The following is a 22,335-nucleotide window of genomic DNA, read 5'->3' as shown; positions in this document are numbered from 1 at the left end:
GATTTGATTTGATTGTGTGTATATGCATATGTCTGTGTGTATGTGTCCGTATATGTTCATATGTGTGTGCAGGTGCCCTTAGAGGCCAGAGAGGGTATTGGATCCCTTGGAGCTGGGGTTACAAGGATTTGTTAGCCACCTGACATTTGCCTGCAGAACCAAAGCAGCAGGACCTCCATGATACAGGGCAACAACAGGATATCCGAGAGGAGTTCCAGTGAGGATCCTGTACTGATAGTGTAGCAGAAGCCAGAGGCCTTGGACCAGACCAGTGACTCACTGCAATGAGTATTTGCAAGTAAAACTGGGCAAAAGGTGTACTGTGACACATCGTGACACACTGCAGCTACCATGTGAGATTGTTTGTTTCTCTGGAAGGGGAGGATAAATATGAAGATATGGAGGGACAGGGAGATGAGTGGTCTGTCCTTCCTGCTGGCTACTACCCTCACTAAGTCCCTGTACCACTTTGTGTTGACCCAAGAGTGGCGCTCTCCTGATTGGCTCTCCTCCAGATTCTTTCTTTCTTTCTTTCTTTCTTTCTTTCTTTCTTTCTTTCTTTCTTTCTTCCTTCCTTCCTTCCTTCCTTTCTTTCTTTCTTTTTTGGTTTTTCGAGACAGGGTTTCTCTGTGGCTTTGGATGCTGTCCTGGAACTAGCTCTTATAGACCAGGGTGATCTCAAACTCACAGACATCTGCCTGCTTCTGCCTCCCAAGTGCTGGGATTAAAGGCGAGTGCCACCAATGCCCAGCTCTCCTCCAGACTTATTTATTCACTCATTCAAGTAAGCAAACAACTGTCCCTTGGCTGATACCATGACAACACAGAAGAGGGGAACTTCCTTTCTGAAGTCTGGCTGAACATGTCTTAAACAGACCTAGAGTCAGGCGGACCTTACATATTTCTTTAGGGAGAGTCTGGATCCCTAATTTAATAGGAATGTACTAATTAACAACCATGCTAGGATTTTAATATCTGTTCCTCCAGAGTTCTCACTGGTACACAATGCTGTTAGTTCATAAAACTTGACACAGCACTGATAAATACATGTTTCTGATTCCATTGCCTTTTAGAATCTTTATTGTAAATGTTTGATAATACCTAAAATGATATTTATTGATTATATTAAATTATATACGTATGCTTATTCATACACTGTGATGTTTCAACCCATAACATATAATGATCAAGTCTGGGTAATTAGCATGGATACCATACTAAGCATGATAAATATATTCAGAATTTTTCTCTTCTGGTTGCTTTGAGTAAAACACTCTTTTTCCTTCCTATATAACTCTAATACTTTACCTGTTGACTACACTTTTCTCAGCCCTTCTCTCTGCCCTCCCCAGCCCCTAGTAATCACTATTCTGCATTCAACTTCTATGAGCTCTACAATTTTAGATTTCCATATATGAAAAGATCGTGCCATATTTGACTTGTGTGTATGGCTTAATTCACCTAACACAATTCCCTCCTGTCCATGTATTGTATAAATGACAGGGTTTCGTAGCTGGCTAGTATTCCGCTCTCTATATATGCCACATTTTCTTTATCCATTCATCCATTGATGGGCACATAGCTTGATTCTGACTGATTGGCAGTTGTAAATAGCACTGCAGGGATGGTGGGCATGGAGCTGTCTCTATGACACACCACTGTCATTTCCTTTGCACATAAACCTAACTGTGGTTTTTTGATGAACACTCATGCTGGTTTTCACAGTGACTGTATTTTTTTTAATTGCTCAATCTTTACCTAATGCTTCATTTTGGGTACAGTGTTTCAGTTATGTTTATGTTGTAACGAGGAAACCTATAACAATTCATCATGACAGCTTGGCATTGTGAGTGCCAGCCATGGTGTGTGGGGGAATCCTTTGATGACACGAGGCTATACAGTATCACTTCCATCATACCACTCCTTCACCAAAACCTTCCTCAGTTTCCCAGCATCTCAAGCATGAAGGCCAGTCTTCCACAGCAGTCTGGCTTGAACCTACTCTAACTGACCTCTCCTTCTCTTCTGAGTTTCCACCTTCTGTATAAGCGTTGCATACATTCACTTCCCCAGCCTTGACAGGCCTCTGTCCCTCTCCTGTTACCTTCAAATTATACCTATCCTTCAAAGATTTTGTGTTTCAAACTGAAGTCACAGAAAGAATGAAACCCACAAGTTACAGAGATAGTCCCACCATTTTTTTTAACTCAAGCAAGCTTAATGTTTAGTCATCCTATCTCTTAATTCCTTATATTCCTATGTCTTCAGTGAAACTGTGCTGATGTCAAGACTGGCTTGTTCAGCTTTGTGCCCCCTCTCCAAGTTCCCTGACACCGAGATGCGACATGTAGAAGCCATCAATAATTATTAAATGAGGGAATTAATTACATGGTGAAGTTAGGGCTGTGGGTTGAAACTGGAGTATGATGTGACCATCATATGAAAGGAACTGCAGGATTTAATAACAAAACACAGTGTTCTCTTCAGTACATCTGGACCAGATTTCCTATGTGATGCTTTCAGGCACCCACACATGCACATGGGCTGTTATTATTACATACTGTTGGGCCTCAAGCCCAGTGTCTCAGAGATGACTTCCTAGACCACATCCCTAGAGCTGCCCAGCTGTTTCTCCTTGGAGAAATGTGTAAGGTCAAGCTGACTTGGAGTTGGTTAGAAGATATTCATCCTGATCTTGGAGCAGATATTTCTGTTTTCTTCCTGGTTGTCATGACACCATGCAGACTCCTTTGGTTATTGGATCTTAACACAGGATTCAGAAGCTCAGTGATCCAAAAGCTGTGTTACTCTGGAGTATATATTCTATACTCTTCAGGCTCTGCTTAACCTTGACTTGCCATCCCCATCTGGGCTGGGCTGGGAAAAGTTTCAAGGCCACTCTTTTGTGTTTTCTTCTGTGCTCTCAGCTTCCTTGTGCCTTGTGAGCTCAGACATAGGTCCAGTAGTGATAGACATGGTCTCCCATCATCCTCCCATGCCATCAGCTCACAAGGGTTCTGGAGTTAACAGGCAGACAGAGAGGTGGGGGAGGGAAGGAGAGAGCCTACTTTTGCTTCCCCTCTGTCTTGTCTGAGCCAGCCCCTCCCACAGCTGCCCTAGCTGTAGCATGCACCCATGCCTTCCTTTCCCAGCAAACTGAAACTCTAACAGTGGTGCTTCCAACAGCATGCCTTCTTCTTCCAGGTCCTGGAATAGGACCTTGTTGTAAGTGGAGCACAAATGGCCCCACAGTATCTGTTGTTTGAATGTGTAGTGTCCCCTGTAGGCTCACGTGTCTGCACACTTGTTTGGAAAGGTGTGGAACCTTTAGGAGACTGAGTTTCACTGGAAGAATTGGATTGATGGAGGTAGGCCTTGAAGATTTATAGCCCAACCCTACTTCTCTTGAGGCTTCCATGGCCAGCCAGCGTTCTGCTCCTGCCTCTATGACTCCATGCCTGAAGCCATGTCTTCCATGATGGAATGGCAACCTATTCACTCTAAACCAGAGTAAACTCTTTGTCCCTTAAGTTGCTTTTGTGGAGATGTCTGCCATAGCAACTGAAAAAGAAACTATGATGATGTTTAAGAGGATGGAATTCAGTCCAGCATAGCTGGGTATGGTTTCTAGATGCTGCAAGCACCCACACAGGTACAGGTTCTTGCTTCATGATGCTTGGCCACAGCTCACTGCTTTTCTGTTCAGAAATACTCAGCTACTACATATAATCCAAAACTGAAGGCATTCACTGTGCAGTTGGGCACCAGTATTCAATTCATGCAGCCTTGGGCCAGAGCCCTGCATGTTTGCCAAAAACCATCCTGGACCTTGGGACAAGGTACCATTTCATAACAGCAGCACTGTTTCTCTCCCTCCAATGTCCTTTTCTTCATTACCATGCCAAGATAGAAAGGGTCCACCATGTCTAAATCAGACCATCTCCGAAGACCTCCTTCTGGTCTAAGGGTCCTCTTTCTGATCTTCAATAGTTGGACCATATGGTTTGACTCTGAAATGACCCCACAGGTCCATATTTTGAACTTTTGCTCCCCAGCTAGTAGAACCTCTAGGAACTGGAGCAGAAGGGTGGGATTGAGAAGGGTGTACTCAGCCCTTGGTCCATATCTTGTGCTCTGCTTCCTGCCTGCCAGAGTAAACAGCACCCCCCTCTCCATGCACTAAGTTGCTGTGCCATGCCTTTTCTGCTATGATAGGGCAAACTCCTCTGCAATCATGATTCAAACAGGTATTTACTCCCATAAGTCATTTCTGTCAAGTATTTTGGACATGGTTAGGCAAAGGTAACTGCTACATGGAGTTTTCTATTCTTTCCATCTCTGGACCACCAGGGTTTTATATTCTACACTTGACGCCTCTTTGGAAACAGACCAGGTTCTGAAAACAGCTCTAGAATTTTTCTTGGCTATCTGATTGAATTTACTTTGAATTTTTTAAGACTAGATTGGGTATTATTAGCCTTCTGATAGTGAAAGCCAGTTGTGTATGTGTAAGGTGTGTGTGTGTGTGGTGTGTGTGTGTGTCTGTGTGTGTCTGTGTGTGTCTGTGTGTGTCTGTGTGTGTCTGTGTGTAGGTTGTATGTGTAGGGCGTGTGTGTATATAGGATATGGATGTGTATAGATTATATGCATGTATGTATTATGTATGTATAGGGTGTGCGGTGTGTGTGTGTGTGTGTGTGTGTGTGTGTGTGTGTGTGTGTGTGAGAAAAGAGAGAGAGAGAGTGAGAGAGAGAGAGAGAGAGAGAGAGAGAGAGAGAGAGAGAGAGAGAGGGTCCATAACTTCTCCAGCTTCTCTGGCATATCCCTCATCCTTTTCAGTTTCTGATGCCCTTCACTAGAGTGGTTACTTCTAGCAGAACATTTATGAACTCTGCCTGTGTGCTTCTAGATGTACCTCCACTTCACACCTAGATTGACCAAGGTGTAGTTTTAAGACAATGAGGCTGTGAGCTAGCCGGGCCTGAAGAGCTGACCTGACACTGGTAGTCTTTTCTAGATCATAGCATATCCCTTTCTGTGGGTGTCAGCAACCACACTCAGACACTGTGTCTGTGGAATTGGTTTGTTGCAGCGACTGTCCTATCACAAGGCAGGGGGGTCTTTTAGAATTGTGCATAGAGCAATGATGCTGAGTTTTGTTTCCTTTATCCCTGTACAGGTGCAAGCCTAGAATCACAGGGCAGCGGTGTGACAAGTGTGCTCCTGGCTTCCACCAGTTCCCGGAGTGTGTTCCCTGCCATTGTAACAGAGATGGGACTGAGCCCGAAGTGTGTGACCCAGGGACTGGGGCTTGCAAGTGCAAGGTAAGGCAGGTCCTGTGGTGCCTGGGAGTTCTTCAATGGAACTGACATATGATGATTTCTGTAATGTGTGTGGCACTTTGCACTTCCCATCTCCCTTCATAGGCATAATTGAAGGAAAGGACTTTCTCATCTTTTAGAAAGGCTACGGTCCCCTTTCCCCTCCCCGTGACAATCTGTTGATAAGGACAACTCCTTTCCAGAAAAATAACGTGAACTTTTCTACAGCATCAAGAGGTCCATGGCTTCCTTGTGATTTGTTCTTGGTTGAGGACCCAAGGTTATCTTCCCTGCCACAGGTCCTGCCAGGATATAGATGGGGTTCACATCCTAGCAGATATTCCAGGTAGTGGAAGTTGCCACCAGTCCTGCAGTGCTGTTTCTGTGCCTCTCAGTGCTGGAGAGTTCTTACAGGGCTCATTCTTCATGTTCTGTTTCAACAGGAGAACGTGAAAGGCCCAGAATGCCAAGTGTGTCGTGAAGGAACATTCTACTTAGACTCTGCCAATCCAAAGGGTTGCACCAGGTGCTTCTGTTTTGGAGTGGATACTGTCTGTCAAAGTTCACATAAGCAAAGAGCTAAGGTGTGTATGAGGTGTTTGTGGTCACGGTCAGTATTCCTCACCAAGATAAAAAGGGGACTTGGCATGAGCTGTGACGTGCTCCGTGTTTTGTTGACTCACATAGCCAGTGTTGTCCTCACTGCTCCTTGGCCTGCAGCACTGTTTCCACAGATGCCATCATGATTGTGTCTCAGATTATTCAGGTCTTTGATCGAGTGTCACATGCTTAGAATGCTATCTCTCACCACTCCCTGAAAAACAGCTAATCCTGGTCATTATCTGTCTTGTTGCCCTTGACTTCTCCACTGCATTTAGCACTTTGTAACACAGCATGCCTTTAACTTCAAAAATGGTTGTCTTTCCTTCCTCCATCAATAGAATGTGATCCCTTTAACATAGACCAGGGCCTAAGACAGGATTTGGGGCATAAAAGATGCCCAGAAAATACTCATTCAATGAATAGAATTTATTGTATTGTTGAGGATATGATAAAGTATCCAGACAGACATCTGGCTAGACAAAGCTACAGGGTGAGGGTCAGAAGAAGGTCCACAGGCACACTAACTTCTGTCACCACAAAGTTATCACATACCACTTCCTGGAGCCCTGCCAACACTGAGGAGCTCTCCAAAAATATCATTTGCTATCTTCATAGAGCTGCCATTATGCAGATATGATTGATTAGATCATTAGCTATTAGTAATTAACATAACTGGTGATTAACCTATGGGAAGGTTAGGGATCAGCTGAAAGTGCTGCCCTCTACACACCTTCTGGCCTTTCTGGTCACCAGTTCCCATCCTGAGTCTAACTAGGAGTCCAGTAATCAGCGTCTCACAAGCATCCAGGGTGTGTGTTTGCACATGCCTGGGTTCATAGGTGTGTTCGGATGTGCTTGGACATGTGTGCGTGTGCAGGCCAAAGGCTCATGTTGGATGTCTTCCTTGATCATGGTTCATTCACCATGCATATCATGGTTCACCATGCATGCTGAGGTGGGCTCTCTCTGACATTGGATCTTGGCAGCTCTGCTGCTCTAACATGCTCTGAGACTGCCATGTCTCTGTCTCCCGTGGGTTGGGATGGCCGGTGAGCTGCCCTGCTGTCCCAGCATGTATATGGGTTCTGGGTTCAAAGTCTGATCCGTGTGCATGTGTGGCATGCACTTGAGTCTCTGCCATCCCTCCAGCAAAATATTTTTTCTAATGGTAAAAGCACATTCTTCATTCTTTCCTTATAGTCTTCCTCTTTTAATTTCTTTCTCAAATGTTTTACCATATCTCAAATTTGCCTACTTTGTGTTGTGTCTGTGTTCATAAAAGGGTATGTGCTAACCAAAGGAACTAGGAAACAAGAAGGACTCTGAGAGAAACTGACTACTCCTAATGCTGGGCTGCATGCCCAGCAATAGATGGTAAACAGAAAACAAACTCAGTAATTTTTTGGAAGTTGCTGGTTCCATCATGTTGTGTCAGGGCTTTTTCTAATTATTCATTTGATTTTATTTTCTTAAGTTTTATTTTAGTTCATATATATACATGAATACATATAACTTTCTGCTCTTTTTACCCTATAAAAAAAGGGTGCCTATGTCTGTTGAAGCCAGAGGTCAATGTCAAGTGTCTCCCTCCATTGCTCTCCACCCCAGTCTCTGAGGTAACCCTCACTGAACCTGGATCTTGACTTGGCTAGACTGGCTGGCATCCTCCTACCTTCACTTCCCAATCCCTGCGACTGCGTGTGTGTGCCACCCACCTGCTTTTCTCTGTGGGGTCTCATGCTCACGAGACACGTGCTTCACCAACCGAGCCTTCTTCCCGGCCCTCTATGGCTACTTTGAGAATTAACATTATAAAACTAAGATTTTTTATCAACTTCATTAGTCCATGACACAATAGCATCATGCATACTGTTTTGTGTAATATTGTTTGATATATTTTACTGCTTTCTGAGCGGAGGGGCAGGCTTGTAAGTGGAAGAAAAGTTAGTTTGTAGATCTACTCTGTAGTCTCCCCTTCTTACCCCTCATGGCATACTCCTAAGCTATTCCTTGTCCATTCTTTGTTTTTCCTCCCCTCTAAGTGGAGCTGGCTTCATCAGTGGCAAAGGAAATGCTTTACTTTGGCTACTGTATTACACAACACATTTTTGTTAATGTTTAAAAAATTTTTAAACATTAAGAATTCAACATTAAAGAATTAACTTTAAAAAATTAAGTTAATTCTTTGATCATACATGTACAGAATTAATTCTGATTGTCCCCTCCTCCTCCCCCTCTTATCTCCCTCCGGCCCCTACCAAGCCCTTCTGCTTCCTCCTGTTCCTTTCCCAGATCAATGACACTTGGTTTTGTTTTGTTACCCATTTAGTTCACTGTGGTCATCTGTGTGATCATTGAATTGTAGTTCCCCATTGGAGCCTGATGAAGTCACCAGTGGTTACACAACTGAAGGCAGTGACCCTTTCCCACCCTTTACACGAACCTATCCATAAGAAATAGTTCATCCGTGATGGGGAGGGTCCCCTGAATTCCTCCTGTGTCCTTCTTTATGTGGATCTCATCTTTTAAAGGTTTATTATTTATGTATGTGTGTATGTAACTGCATGTATGTGTGTATACTTTATGAGTGCAGGTGCCCTCTGATACCCAGAAGTAGATTTACAGATGCTTATAAGCTACCCAGTGTTGGTGCTAGTGAGCCAAACTCACTCCTCTGCAAGGATAGCAATGCTCTTAATCACTGAGCCTTCTGTTCAGCCTTGGACTTCACTCTTTAAAGATGCTCACAGCCAAGTTATTATTCATACACTTACCTTTTGATTATTTGAATATCCAGTAGATAACTGTAATGAGATATCCACCCTGCCCGCACCTGTAGCAGTGACCATGCCCGTCTGGGCGTGGTCACAGGTGCGGACATGATGGAGAGTGGGTTTAGGTCTGCGGTCAGGACAGGTGGCTCTCTCTTGCTTCTGGTTGGGTCACAGAGAGCAGCCTGTGTGGATCTTTAAAGCAGGAACCTGCAGTGGACATCTGCTTCTTGTGTAAGTGAATTTTATTCTCCCCAAATAAAATTATATTTAACCTATATTGAGCCTAGTCCTGTGAATCTTGATCTGAGCATTCACAGATAACTACTACAAGTCAAGAACCGAGGTTCTTGTTGTCACATGCCCTCTGGGTCAGAAGGGAGCAGAATTAGGTGACAGCTCTGTCATGTCCAGTGAGGGCAGACTCAAGGCTGGGGTATGACTCAGTGGTAAACTCCACACTACACAAGTTTAATATCTAACATTAAAAAAGATACATAAAGGAAAAATTCAAAGCTAGGTGGTCATTCGCCATTGTGTCTTTCAGTGATAATGATGTAGCCACCACTCTAAAAGCCACAATTACTATGCTCTAGTTTGTAGACATGATGGGCTGGCGTCTAGAGACAGCAGATGGAGTTGATATCCCTGTGTCCTTCAACCCAGGCAGCAACAGCATGGTTGCAGATCTGCAGGAGCTGCCGTCATCAGTCCACAGTGCATCCTGGGTGTCACCTTCATCCTACCTAGGTGACAAGGTAATGATGGCCTGATGTTCTGAGCCCTCTGTGGCCTCAGCTATCTCTGCATAATTATCATTTTCTAGAGGTCTGGGAGGAAGCACCTGGAAGTGCAGGAAATTAATATTGAGCAAATTAGGCAATAACGAAGATGCCCTGCCTCTTGACACATGGAGGATTGCAAAACCATGTGTGTGTGTCCCATATACGTGAGTTCCCAGAACAGGAAGCCCTGCATGATGTTTTTCTTGATTTGTGCTTCCTGCCAAGGAATTCTCCTCAAGGGAAATATAAAACCATTTAAATAATAGCTGTTGCAAATGGGCTAGGTGCTCTTAAACGCTCTGTTGAGAATTCTTTGTTTTAAAGCAGAAAGCCTCCTTGTCAGAATAAAAGCTGAAAAGTGACTCACAGGGTTATTAAAAGAAGCACAGCACCCATGGCAGTTAGACTTTCACAAGCAGGATCAAGTGTATTTAATGACACTCCCCCAGGGTCTTATAGGTGAGCTGCATACATTACCATGGCAGAGCCTGACCATGATATGAGTACAGTTCAAGCACCATGTAGAAACACATCAGGTAGCATAGGCTTCAAGTTAGTCATAATAGAAGACATTAGAAAGGGTGGATTTCACAGGGCCCAGCTCATGGGATGTCATAATTTCATATTGTACGTGGCTTAAATAAATATCAGGGTGTTACAGAGGTTCTATTATGTAGGCAAAATTCATGAAACTGTCAGTCGTTGGGGAATTAACTCAATGTCTGCGAGTTACTCCAGATCTCTAATTCTGGATGAAGAACTATGAACTTTGGCATTTTCATGAACAAAAAATTGCTTCTTCCACATGGCCCACTTCTCCATCATCTACTAAGCCTCCTCTCTTCTCATTGGTTAGCCCATGCATTGAACATCCGTGACCCACTTCTCCATCACCTCTAACCCCCTTCTCCTCTCATTGGTTAGCCCATGTGTTGGTCATCTGTTACTGTGCAGCAGCTTAAGGTGACAAGTAATTGTGCAGTTTCTGTGGACTGGGATCCAGGAGTCAATGGCCCAGAGATTCCTCTGGGGTTGTGGTCAAGATGTTAGCCAGGGCTTGTCATCTTGGGACTAGAAGATCCAACTGCTAAGGCTCCTGCCATGGTTGCTTCTGTACTTTGCTATATCTGGCTGGAAGCTTCCTGGACTATTCAAGGAGCCTTGTGACATGGTGACTGGTGTCTGCAAAGTAACTGAGGAAGATGAATGAGATCTCGAGAATTAATGAAAGAACTCAAGACTGAAGTCATAATCCTATAACTCAACCTCAGGGAAAAAATCTCATTTCTGTTTTATTCTGCTCATTAACTTATTAGAAATGAGTTACTGAGTTGAGCTCACACTCAAGGAGAGGGCAGTAACACTTCCCTTCTGCGTTAGTTACTTTTCTGTTAGTGCAATAAAATACCGGGGCCAAAAGCAACATCTAGAAGAAAGAGTTGAGTTTATTTTTGGAGGCACAGCAGCAGGTGGTTAGAGCGGGAGAGCATATCTCCAACCACACAGAGAAAGCAGAGAGTAGGCTATCAGTACGGCAGGATAAAAACTCTCAAAGCCATCTCTAGTGATATGGTTTCTTTGCAAAACTATACTTCTCAAAAGTCCCAACAACCCGCCCCCAAACAGCGCCACAATGACAAACCAAGTGTCCAAGTCTCTGGGCCCATGAGGGACATTTCTAATTCATGCCACTACAACTCTAGAGAGGATTATCACAATTTATGCACATGTTTTAAAAGACACTGAAGCCTATCAAAAAAGACAGTGCTTAAAATCAGTTAGATGAGCCTAAGTGTCCCTTGGAAATGCTTTTAGACCCTGAGAACACAGCTCTGGGAAGCTTCATCAGTTGCAGGTTCTAGAAGTCTCTATGGACTAGGACCCCGCAGAAGCTCCCCTGCTCTCACATGGAACAGGGTTTTGCTCTCGGCTGAGGTGATGTTGCTGCTAACACACTCTTATCACGTCCTCATTCCAGCTGATTTTAAAGGTGGGAGAGACCAGGAGCGGAGGTGAAACGGTCCACAGAAAACTCACCTTTCACTGACACATTGCCACCAAAATCATACTGCGCTGGCCCAATCCGTATCCCTGAGGTAGCAGTTGATCATGGCTTCTTTCTCCAGCAAAATTTGTAACAACATAGGGAATAGTCGCCATTCTGATTTCAAGGGTTTTTTTGAAAATTTATTTCTAGAGGTTTATTTTGCAACTGATAGACCCATTTCTTCCAGTTCAACAATAGATTTCTTAGTATTTCTTTGTATTAAGTAAACTTTTTATTTAGTCATCATGGAAGGAATAAAAATATCTTACTTTATACAGCGTGGTTGTTATTTTTTTAATGAAAGTACATTCTCACTAAAAACATGCTTGTGTTACTGGTTTTTCAGGAATGTAAAAATGACATAAGGCAGGAGATGAAGGCAGCATAATTGGTCCCACCCCCTTGAGAGCACGTTTGTCGATGGGTCCATGTTCATCTTTCCAGACACCCTGGTGAATATTAGCCTGGTCATTTTCAGTGTTGTGGATACTGTTTTTTTAATTTCAGGTTTCCTCATATGGTGGCTACCTCACCTACCAAGCCAAGTCCTTTGGCTTACCCGGAGACATGGTTCCTCTGGAAAAGCAACCCGATGTGCAACTCACTGTAGGTATTGGGGTGTGGGCCGAGCAGTGGGAAGCAGTGCCCATAACTGGGGCTATGCAGAATGTTATATTGATTTGTGATTTGAAGACACTGACACAGAGCTTTATAGTACATGGCACTCTGCCCAAAGGGTTCCTCTTCCCCTCCCAGTGTAGCTGTTTTTCATCTTTGAAGCTGCCTGTGTTTTATTATGGTTTTATCTTTCAGTTTAGTCTAAAAAATGATTTTGAGCCCATTCTTCACAGCACCCCTACAGTATAGGACAAAATTCCTGCAATATGGGTTGGGGGTCCTAGGCTGAAGCTAACTCCTGTTTGGAAGGGGGCTGCTAGAGATGTAATCCAGGGGCTCACAGATGCTATGCAAGCACCTACCTCCTGAGCTCCATTCCCACCACCATTTCTGCCTTAGATGTTGTGATGGGTGCTGGCAAATCCTGCTTCCTGGAAGGCTTCTTTGCACCATGCCCTGAACATGGGAGCTAAGAAGCCTCCTATACATCCTCACAGCCCTGTGTGCTTGGTAGATCTTTGTGTTCAAGCATTGATGAGCGATAGTTTGCTTTGAGCAGTAAACAGTTGTATTGAGTTGTTGTGATAAAAACTCAAAGGAACCTTAGCAGAGCATATTGAAAATTAAGCAACAATGACTTCAGAGTTACATAAGGAAAACTGTTATGTGATGAAAGTCCTGTCCCAGAAGGCTGTATTTCTGCTTGTGTTCTGCAGCACATTTCATTGCTGAAGCTATTGCTGCAAGTAGTTTTTACTCTTGAGGATTTAATTGGACTACACTAGGAGGTAATGACCAAAATTTCCCCTTTATTTTACATTCAGACATAGAAATCATTTAGGCTTACAAAAATGTTCTTTGTTGCTTTATTTTAAACCACTGTAATTAAGAGCCTTTGGGGCATGTTCCTTAGATTAAGGTTTGAAGTGATCTGTGATCCTAGATAATGTTCTGCCCTCAAGAATGGACTGCCTCCAGGTTTGTAACTGACAGAAAACAGCTGGGCTGTGGTGTGTGACTTTAGGTGGCTCTGCCAAGGCAAGACATGAATATGCCCATGCAGGCCTCTGAAAACCCCCAAGAAACACTGATTGGGGTGGGGCAGAGGCTGAGAGCAGGTGGTCAGTCCCACAGGCAGGGCCGGAGCCCTGGGCCCATGTCTTCATCCATACATTCTTTCTCGTCTTCCGTGTGCTGAACAACCAGCTGCAAAGCCAGGCTCTGTTAGCCTTCCCTCCATCCAGGCCCTCTCCAGCGATCTGCCACCAAAGCGTGGTCCTATTGGTAGCCATGAAATGCACTTCCCACATTTACTACAAAGAATGATTAAAATGAATACTTTTCTCCATTTTAAAAACACTTTGTTTGTTAACATGTGGGAGTGTTTCTGTCTGTGCACGGGAGAAAGCATCAGACCCCTGGGACTGGGTTACAGACAGTTGTGAACCTCCAAGAGGGTACTAGGAATTGAACTCAGGTCCTCCGGAAGAGCAGCCAGTGTTCTTAACCACTGAGCCATCTCTCCAGCTCTTATTCTTTCTTCATATTTTAAAATCACTTTTGGCCAATGTAGTTTTCATATGTGTGAAAATGTAGCATATTGGCTGCTGTTCACCTGTGTCTGGGCTGCTAACCCAGTCAGGGCTGAACCGCTTAGGACCAGGTGTTTCATATAATGCAGACCCACATAGAAACCTGTTCTAACATCAACATAACCCTTAAAACATCCCAACTAAGGCACTAATGCATTCCTGCTTCTCTTTAAATAGGGTCAGCACATGTCTATCATCCATAAGGAATCCAGTGACCCACGGCCAGACAGGCTGCATCATGGAAGAGTGCAAATAGTTGAGGTAAAGTCCCAGAAGAGGTCTTTGGTGGTCTTTTTGTTCTGTGTTTTAGTTCTTTAATCAAGATTTTCACTATTTAAGAACATTTTAATATAGATTGCATATACACAGAGAGAGAAATCACACACACACACACACACACACACACACACACACACACACACACACACACACAGGGATCTGGTTCAAAAAACAAAAACCAAAAAATGAACAGGGACCAATGAGGTAGCTGCTAAGGGACTATAGCTTTTGTCTAAGACAAGCTTTCTCATTGGCCTGAAACTTGCCAGGTAGGCTGGCCAGTGAGTCCGAGGGATTCTCCCATCTCCATCTGTTACCCACTGAGCCATCTCTCATGCCCAGAAAAACCAGAGAGCTCGTGTGCTTTAGTGTTAGAGAGATAGTTCCATGGTTAAGAGCATTGCTGCTTTTGCAGAGGACCTGAGTTTGGTTCCCAATACTAAGATTAGGTGGCTTACAGCGTCCTGTAACTCCTGCTGTGGGGGATTCAGTACCCTCCTCTGCTCTCTGTAAACACCTCCATGCATGTACATGCACGTGCAGACTGCCATATACACATAGATAAATAATTAAAAATAAACCTACATACAAAAGGCCCATCAGAGAAGTTGCTTTCTTTTCACCATGTAAACATGCAATGACAATGGTTGTCTACAAATCAGGAAGAGAGCCTCACCAGGAGGCAAAGCAGCCAGTAGCTTCATGTGGGACTCGGAGCTTCCAGCACCATGACAAACTATGTAGTGTAAGCCAGTTACTACATAACATTTTGTTATGACAAAAGCATAAACCCCCACTATGTAGTCTAGAATATAATATACCACAGGGAGTTTGATACTTACATGGTTTTGCTTATATCCTCTTTTGGAGGCACACAAGAGCTTTGAGGAGCTCAAGTGTACCAGAGTATATAATGGAGATGCCAGAAAGAGAAAGGAAAGTATTTGAAGAAGCAATCACTTCCCAAAAAATGATGAGAGTCAGCCAGGCGTTGGTGGCGCACGCCTTTAATCTCAGTACTTGGGAGGCAGAGGTAGGAGGCTCTCTTATGAGTTCGAAACCAGCCTGGTCTATAAGAGCTAGTTCCAGGCCGGGCTCCAAAGCAATGCAGAGAAACCATGTCTTGAAAACAAAAACAAAAACAAAAAAAATTATGAGAGTCACTAACACATCAACACCAAACCCCCAAGCTCTAAATAGGTTAGATGGAAGAGGTCTACACAAAATATTATAAATTACATGTAGAAAGATGAAGTCAGAGAACTGCCAAAGCACTGATCCATCACATGCTAGCAGCCCTCAGTAACATGAATGCTGGTGATCCATGGGTAGTGTATGAGCTATTCAAACTACCAGAAGATGGTTGAAAAGATAGCACAACAGGTAAAGGCATCTGCCAGCAAGCCTGAGGACCCAAGTTCAGTTCCCGGAGAGGACTGGCTCCTGCACGGTGTCTTCTGAGCTCCACATGTACTCTGACATATATGCACTCATACATATATGCTACATAGACTGGAAAAATCTACAAAGCAAAAGAAACACAGGGAAACAAAGAATTACATGCAAAAAATCTAATGCAGTGATCCGAGCTATGAGCAGAAAATTCATTGCTAAATAACTTCTTGATAAGAAGTACCCAGTCACAAAAAAACATACAGGATGTGAGTCCACTGATATGAGGTCCCTAAGATAGTTCAACTCTTAGGAAGTAGGGTGTGGTTTCCCATGGCTGGAGGGTGTCTGCCTCGAGTTTCTGTTTCCAACTATGAACAAGTTTTTCAGACTTCTGTTAATATTGTGCTCATAGCCTCAGACCACTGCGTTACAGAATCGGCAAGTAACATGGACATGGTGGTACATTTCATGTCATATTTTTTAGCGATGAAATTGCATATGGTGCTCGTGCCTTTTATCCCCGCTCTCAGGAGCCAGAGACAGGTGGATCTCCAGGTTCAAGGCCAGCCTGGTCTACATAGTGAAGGAAGGTCTACATTCAGGAAGTGCCTCACACTGGTATCTTAGCACTTGGGGGGCTAAGGTGAAAGATAAAAGGTGAAATCATGAGTGCCTGGCCAGCCGAGGAGTCTTAGCTGGATTCTGTCTCAAAAGAAGAACAAAACAACAACAAAAGAACCCAAAACAACAACAAAAACCCAAATAAGGCACAAACGAAGCAGCACATTAATCAATAAAACAGATACATTTGCAGGAAAAAATTGTGTTTTCTGTCCTAATTAAGCACATTAGCTAACATTACCTGCTGTAGCCACTTTTTCTTCCTGCATCTTCATCACTGACTTCATATTTTCCCAGATTAAAATACATTTACAAAGGCGTGGCGGCGCTGGTCATGGTCCAGGCTACTCCCCTTCATGGAGTAGCCTAGAGTGACTGTGTGCCAGGAAGGACTTCCCCATCTTTCTTTCTTTGACTCTTTTCCCTTAATACATTCTGAATGTCTTCAGTTTGACCCTTTCCAGGGCCTTTCTCTCTGGAAATGACCTTGCCTAAGGAAGTCTCCAATTGCTGTGCAGGGAAACTTCAGACATGCGGGCAACAGTGCCCCGGTGTCCCGGGAAGAGCTGATGACTGTGCTGTCCCGACTGGAAGGGCTGTATATCCGGGGCCTCCGCTTCACGGAGACACAGCGGCTTACCCTGGGTGAGGTAGGGCTGGAGGAGGCCTCTGACATGGGAAGTGGAGCCAGAGCTCATCATGTGGAGATGTGTGCCTGTCCCCCTGACTACACAGGTGACTCATGCCAGGTAGGAAACTTTCCAGCCATGCTATTCCTCACTTCCTGGGGCCCTCCTCTGTGTCTGGCTTTTTCTGGCCACTGTCCATCAATGTAGCACAGGCTTTCCCTCTACCCATCATCCAAGTGTGCTGGGCCAGGTGTAGTATCTTCTCTAGGTGACCTTCAGGGATTCAGAATGTGCCAAAGGCATCACAGCGCTTTACCATTCAAAGGAGACCATGGGCGCTTCATAAATAAAGAAATCAGAGGTAGCTCAGTGTTTGTCCTTTCTTATAAGCTGGGCCAGAGCCTCCTTCTGTCACCCTGCCACCCCAGTGCAGTTAAATCCCAAGAATTCCCTGGATACAAAAGGGAAAACCTCACTGCCATTTTCCACCTCTTAGCAGGTCCGAGTTGTTTAAAATTACCCCCACATGATTAAAATGTACTACAGAATGAAACTGCTTTCTATCTCAACCCATACATCAATACATTTTTCCTAACTAGAATCAGTGTGGGCAAAATCAGTGGGAGAGAGCAATGGTGTTGTTCTGTTTATCCCACGCCCCAAACGTACATATGCCAGCAAATGTCTTCACTTTTCCTGTGTTTAATCGAGAAACCACCTCCCTTGCCAAACCACCCTTTGAGTTGGTTAACAGGTTTCCTCCATTCAGCTCAAGGCTGCCCATGGCTTTTCTAACTGATTTAAATTATAAAATAGATAGCCCAAGGAGAAGAGGAGCCTGTGGATTAGCACCCTTGTGGTCAGGGTGTGGGCTTTTGTGTTGACTCAGCCAGTGATTTACAGCTGCTCTAATGTCTGGCGCTGTCTGCTGCACCAGGTGGGTAGAAGGTGACGTCTGCCCCACCTCACAGGAATTACTGAGGGCTGCACTTACCTGTGGAACTGTTATGTGCTTTCTCTCCCTGTGTAGGCTGAGTCATGTGTGAAGCTTATAGGTGGGGCCCCCTGCCGCAGACAGCCTTCTTTCCCTGAGTCAGACAGGCCCGGGCACTGAGCAGGAAGGGCATATAAGAGGAAGAGTGCAGAGCTTTGCACGCAGTCAGGCAAGACACCCAGGGATCAGGATGCCCCCTGCAGTGAGGTGGTCAGCCTGGCACACAGGATGGCTGTGGATCTTTGGGGCAGCCCTGGGCCAGTGCCTGGGGTATGGCTCAGAGCAGCAAAGGGTAGCATTTCTTCAGCGTCCAAGTCAAAATCATCTGCAAGCAAGTTATGTGGAGCTCAGACCCAGTCAGGTAATGCCCCTTTGAAACTACGTTTGGGGTGGGAAAACATGTCCAGCTTGGTGTCGTTTTGAGTTAGGATTGTTACAGAGTCGATGGGTGGGCTGAGGGAAGGGCAGGAAGCCTCCGGGTTGTGTGAGTGGCAGGGTTTATTGCAGTGCTGGACAGATTGCTCTCCAGAGCTATTAGCCACAAGCCCCATAAACATCAGCCCACCGTGAAATGTCTAGACAGCTGAGAGCTTGGGTGTTTGTGGAATATTGGTATATCATGAAACTCTTTAGGGACGAGCTCAAGCCTGGGACAAACATCTACTGCCTCTAGGCTTGCAAGTTTCACTTGAAGAAAATCTACCCACAAAGGAAAACATGAGGAACAATAAGAGCCAAGGCTAAGAAAAGTGATCAAAGTTTGTATGGTGTCTTACGGACATGCTGTGATTTGCCAGGCATGAAATACTCATGAATTCTGTTCACTCCTTTCATGCCCTGGCAGCTGCATATGTACTTACAGAGAAATACAGCCTGTGGCTTATGAAATCTACCTGGAAAGTGGATGGGGCATGATTTTATCATCTATAATATAAAACATTACTGGAAATTTTATCTTTAAAAACATGACTTTGTAAAACTTCACCACTCCTAAGTTTCCTTGTTGAAGTATGGGACACATTCATTACTATCTTGAAGAAATCTTCAATAGACTTTGAATACTTCTGTGAAAGGTGTTTGATTGCTTCGTGGAGGTATGAAATGGTTATAAGTGAGTCACATGACCTGGAACTTGGGCAGAGCATTTTTCCTGCTTGTAATTAAAAGTACATTAAGGTGGATGATTTTGTTTTGATCACGATAGACTGTTCTTTCCCAAAGCAGATTTAATTAAGGCTTTTGTCCAAGCATGGTTCCGTCAACTCATGAGACCTAATCTTTCATTTGAATAATTTGTCCTTTACCAAATATAATCATTTTGAGTACGTGCCATGATGTAAGACACCGACATTTAATACTGCAGCTTGTTTGTTGTAGACAGCGTCACTCGGTCCCCCACTGGATTTCATTCAGGTGTGTCTCCCAGCTGAGCCACCAGCACAGAACATCTCTTTCATGCTTTATTTCTCCCTTAAATAAGCCTGTTCAGATAGAGTCTTAAAGTTAAAAAACTGTAATGTATCCCTTTGCCTAAACATGGTCCCTAACCATGTAAAGGAGCATTATATTGGGAATTATGCTCTGCTGTTTGTATAATCTGTTAGCCATTGGTCATTTGGGAAAGAGATCCTGGCTGGAGTTGAGAGGTCCCACCCTGTGTGGCACAGGATCCCATACTTCCTCCAGTTGTCCAGTTGTGGACGTGGACATGGGCGGTGAGACTGGCCTGTTTATTGCAGGGTTTGACTTGACTGCCATTTTAGAGTCTGATGGATGTATATGCTGTTTAAGACCATCCATCAGATGGGTTGAGAAATTAATTCTTCCTGGTGCTTTAAAGATGGGAATCTGGGGGAGCAGAGCCACAGACGGGGGAGGGGGGCGGAATTTCCAGTGTTAAGCCGTGAGTGGATTGGCTCTGACAAGATAAAGAGCGCATCTGCCTATAATCCTTTTTAAAGTCTGGCAGAACTCCACATGATTTTAGTGAGTGACATAGGAATCGAATCACCTTTATAGTCATCCGTTGGAACTTTTTGTTTGGTTTGGTTTGGTTTTTGAGATAGGGTTTACTCTGTAGCACTGACTGGCCTGGACTTCATAGAGATCCTCCTGCCTCTCTTCCAGGGGCTGAGATTAAGGGCCTGTTGGAAAGTTCTGTTAAGAACAGAATCTTTTAAACAAGGCATAAGTCTATGGAAAAAAAAATTAACTCTTGCCTGGCAGAGGTAGCACATGTCTTTAGTCCCAGCACTCGGAGGCAGAGGCAGACTCCCTCGGGCTGGATCTCTGTATTCACAATGGGCCACCTTCTTATCAACAGTCTTAGATGTGAGAACCCCACACCCACCTCCTTCTACCCAGGCTCCCTGCTGACCACTGGTTAGTGAGGATCACGGAAATGATTCCAATAATTGTACCATTATTGAGCAGACTCCTGGTAGTTGACACCAGAGATCCATACAGCACCTGGGGAGAGGTTCTAAAACCCTGAGTTTCTCAGTCATAATTGTGATGGGCTTTGGGGAATAATTCCTCTCTTTTCTTTGTATTGATGAGACATTTTTGTTTGAAAAACAGGGTTGTCGCCCTGGATACTATCGAGACAACAAAAGCTTACCGGCTGGAAGGTGTGTTCCCTGCAATTGCAATGGACATTCAAATCGCTGCCAGGATGGCTCAGGGATATGCATTGTGAGTCCATGATAGTTTGCTGCTGTTGGCAGCAAGCCTGTTCCTCCCCTTTCCTCTGAGATGTCAGTGTTCCATCTCTCACTGAACCCTAGACAGAGGTTGCTATGGCCATGGAAGAAGCTGAATCACCAGGCTGGATTAGGTGTTTTACACTTTTGCCTCCATTGCAATGTGCACCCTCAGAAGAGAGCGCCTGTCTGAACAGTTCTGAGAGACCCCTCTATTATCTCTGTATCATTAAGTGATAGCAATAGGTGGGTCATGGCGCTTAACTCTTGCCTGGATATAAGAAGTCTGAGCTGTCATTTTGGGGCTCAGTTTTGTGGGGACAACATAGGTTTCAAGAGGGATTCTTGTGGCTGTCAGAGGAGCCGTAATTATTACAGGGGGCTGAGGATGGGACTTTGAAGGCAGAACGACTTTGCACTTGACCCAACCCCCAGAGCTCCCAAAAACCAGGCTGTAATCCTAGATGCTAGTGTTAGAGGCAGGAAAATCCCAAGTTGTCTTAGTCAGTGTTTTACCACTGTGAAGAGACACTGTGACCACAGCAACTCGTACAAGAGAAAGCATTTAATTGGGGTTGGCTTGAAGTTTCAGAGGCTCAGTCCCTTATCTTCATGCTGGGGAACATGGCAGTGTGCAGGCAGGCATGGCCCTTCTTCCTTCTGAGCTATAAGCGGGCAAAGAGCAACATTGGACCTGGTGTGGGCTTGGGAAACCTCAATGCCTACCCACAGTGACACACCTCCACCAACAAGGCCACACCTCCTCCAACAAGGCCACACCTCCTCCAATAAGGCCACACCCCCTCCAACCAGGCCACACCCCCTCCAACAAGGCCATGCCTCTTAATCCTTCTTGAATAGTGCCACTCCTTGATGATGATGATTCAAATACATGGGCCTATGGGGACCATTCTTATTCAAACCACGAGTTTAAGGCCATCCTGAGACACATGAGACCTTGCCTGGAAAAAGAAAATCTTGGAAGGGAGAGAGTTGGGCATTCATGATAGAAAGAGAAGAAAGAGGATAAAAACAAGAAAAAAAAATAGAGAAAAGGGGATACTGAGAATGGCTTATGATTCACACCTAGTCAGTCAAATGCAAACACCCCATGGCCACCAAAATAAAGTGGAGTTACAGGAGAGGTGGGTGAGGGCATTGCACCAAGGAGGTGTGGCCTCTCCTCTCCTTCACACAGGCCCAGGCCTGCCAGCTCCTTTTTTTCTCTTTCTTTGTTTGTTTGTATTTCTGTCTGTATGTCTGTCTGTCCTTTTTTGGCAGTTCTTGATGGCTACAGCTTGTATGTTAGAAGAGGGTCTTATTTGGAATATTGTATCAAATTCTCTCAATAAAATTAGCTTGTTTCTAGGCATGGTAGTCCAAGCCTTTAATTCCAGCACTTGGGAAGCAGAGGCAGGCAGAGCTCTGTGAGTTGAAGGCCAGCCTGGTCTACATAGCAGCTTCCTGGTTAAGAAAGCTATACATTGAGACCCCATTTCAAAAAAAAAGTTAAAAAAATAGTTAAGTAATTTTCATCCCAAAAGAGCCTTTAAATTTATTTCTTTATTTTTAACTATACTTCTTTCTTCTGTTCCATCTGAGTTATTCCCATTTGATAGCCAGGGCCTCCCCCAGTGAAGAAAAGGACATGTGAAAATTCACTCTGCTGCTGTGAGCTTATTGTGTAGTGTGGCTAGCAAGCAGCTGTGGAGTCCCTGGACTGTACTGAGCCTGTTGGGATCTGCTTCCTCTGCCAGCTGGGACAGGCCAGAACAGGAAAGTGCTGGAGGGGCGGCCTGATGGAATATTTTGTTGGATTCTAACCTTATAAGTTCAAAAAGAGTAAAAGACACCAATGGGTTGTCTTCCAGCCCATGAGTGTTCCTGAACAAAGGTCTCTGTTTGATACTGCCTGGTGTGTGTGACACAGGCACTGCCCTCATTGACAGTGAGTGTTTATCTTACCACAGGACCGCTG

At 44.5% G+C, this 22,335-nt stretch overlaps 1 protein-coding gene and 1 long non-coding RNA gene across 3 annotated transcripts in view; one reads left to right on the top strand and one right to left on the bottom strand.

Moving 5' to 3' along the window:
• Lama3 (laminin subunit alpha 3) overlaps positions 1 to 22,335 on the top strand; it is a 241,351-nt gene that overhangs the window by 131,052 nt on the left and 87,964 nt on the right. Inside the window, exons 33-39 of one of the 2 annotated variants that reach the window (XM_035440276.1) lie at positions 5,180 to 5,324; positions 5,765 to 5,905; positions 9,292 to 9,453; positions 12,035 to 12,133; positions 13,915 to 13,998; positions 16,551 to 16,781; positions 20,236 to 20,349. In XM_035440276.1, the coding sequence (XP_035296167.1) occupies positions 5,180 to 5,324; positions 5,765 to 5,905; positions 9,292 to 9,453; positions 12,035 to 12,133; positions 13,915 to 13,998; positions 16,551 to 16,781; positions 20,236 to 20,349 (976 nt within the window). Of the gene's footprint in view, positions 1 to 5,179; positions 5,325 to 5,764; positions 5,906 to 9,291; positions 9,454 to 12,034; positions 12,134 to 13,914; positions 13,999 to 16,550; positions 16,782 to 17,809; positions 18,017 to 20,235; positions 20,350 to 22,335 lie in introns of those variants that run through there. The other variant, XM_027404340.2, reaches the window with a different exon arrangement.
• Positions 11,789 to 17,744, bottom strand: LOC118238347. The gene is made up of 3 exons (XR_004768375.1): positions 17,656 to 17,744; positions 16,274 to 16,999; positions 11,789 to 15,538 (listed from the first exon to the last, which is right to left on the bottom strand). It is a non-coding gene; the product is annotated as an uncharacterized LOC118238347 (long non-coding RNA).

Source organism: Cricetulus griseus, chromosome 2 (assembly GCF_003668045.3).
Source record: "Cricetulus griseus strain 17A/GY chromosome 2, alternate assembly CriGri-PICRH-1.0, whole genome shotgun sequence".
Lineage (NCBI taxonomy): Eukaryota > Metazoa > Chordata > Mammalia > Rodentia > Cricetidae > Cricetulus > Cricetulus griseus.
The sequence above is the reverse complement of the archived record's forward strand: the minus strand, read 5'-3'. Positions and strand labels throughout refer to the sequence as shown.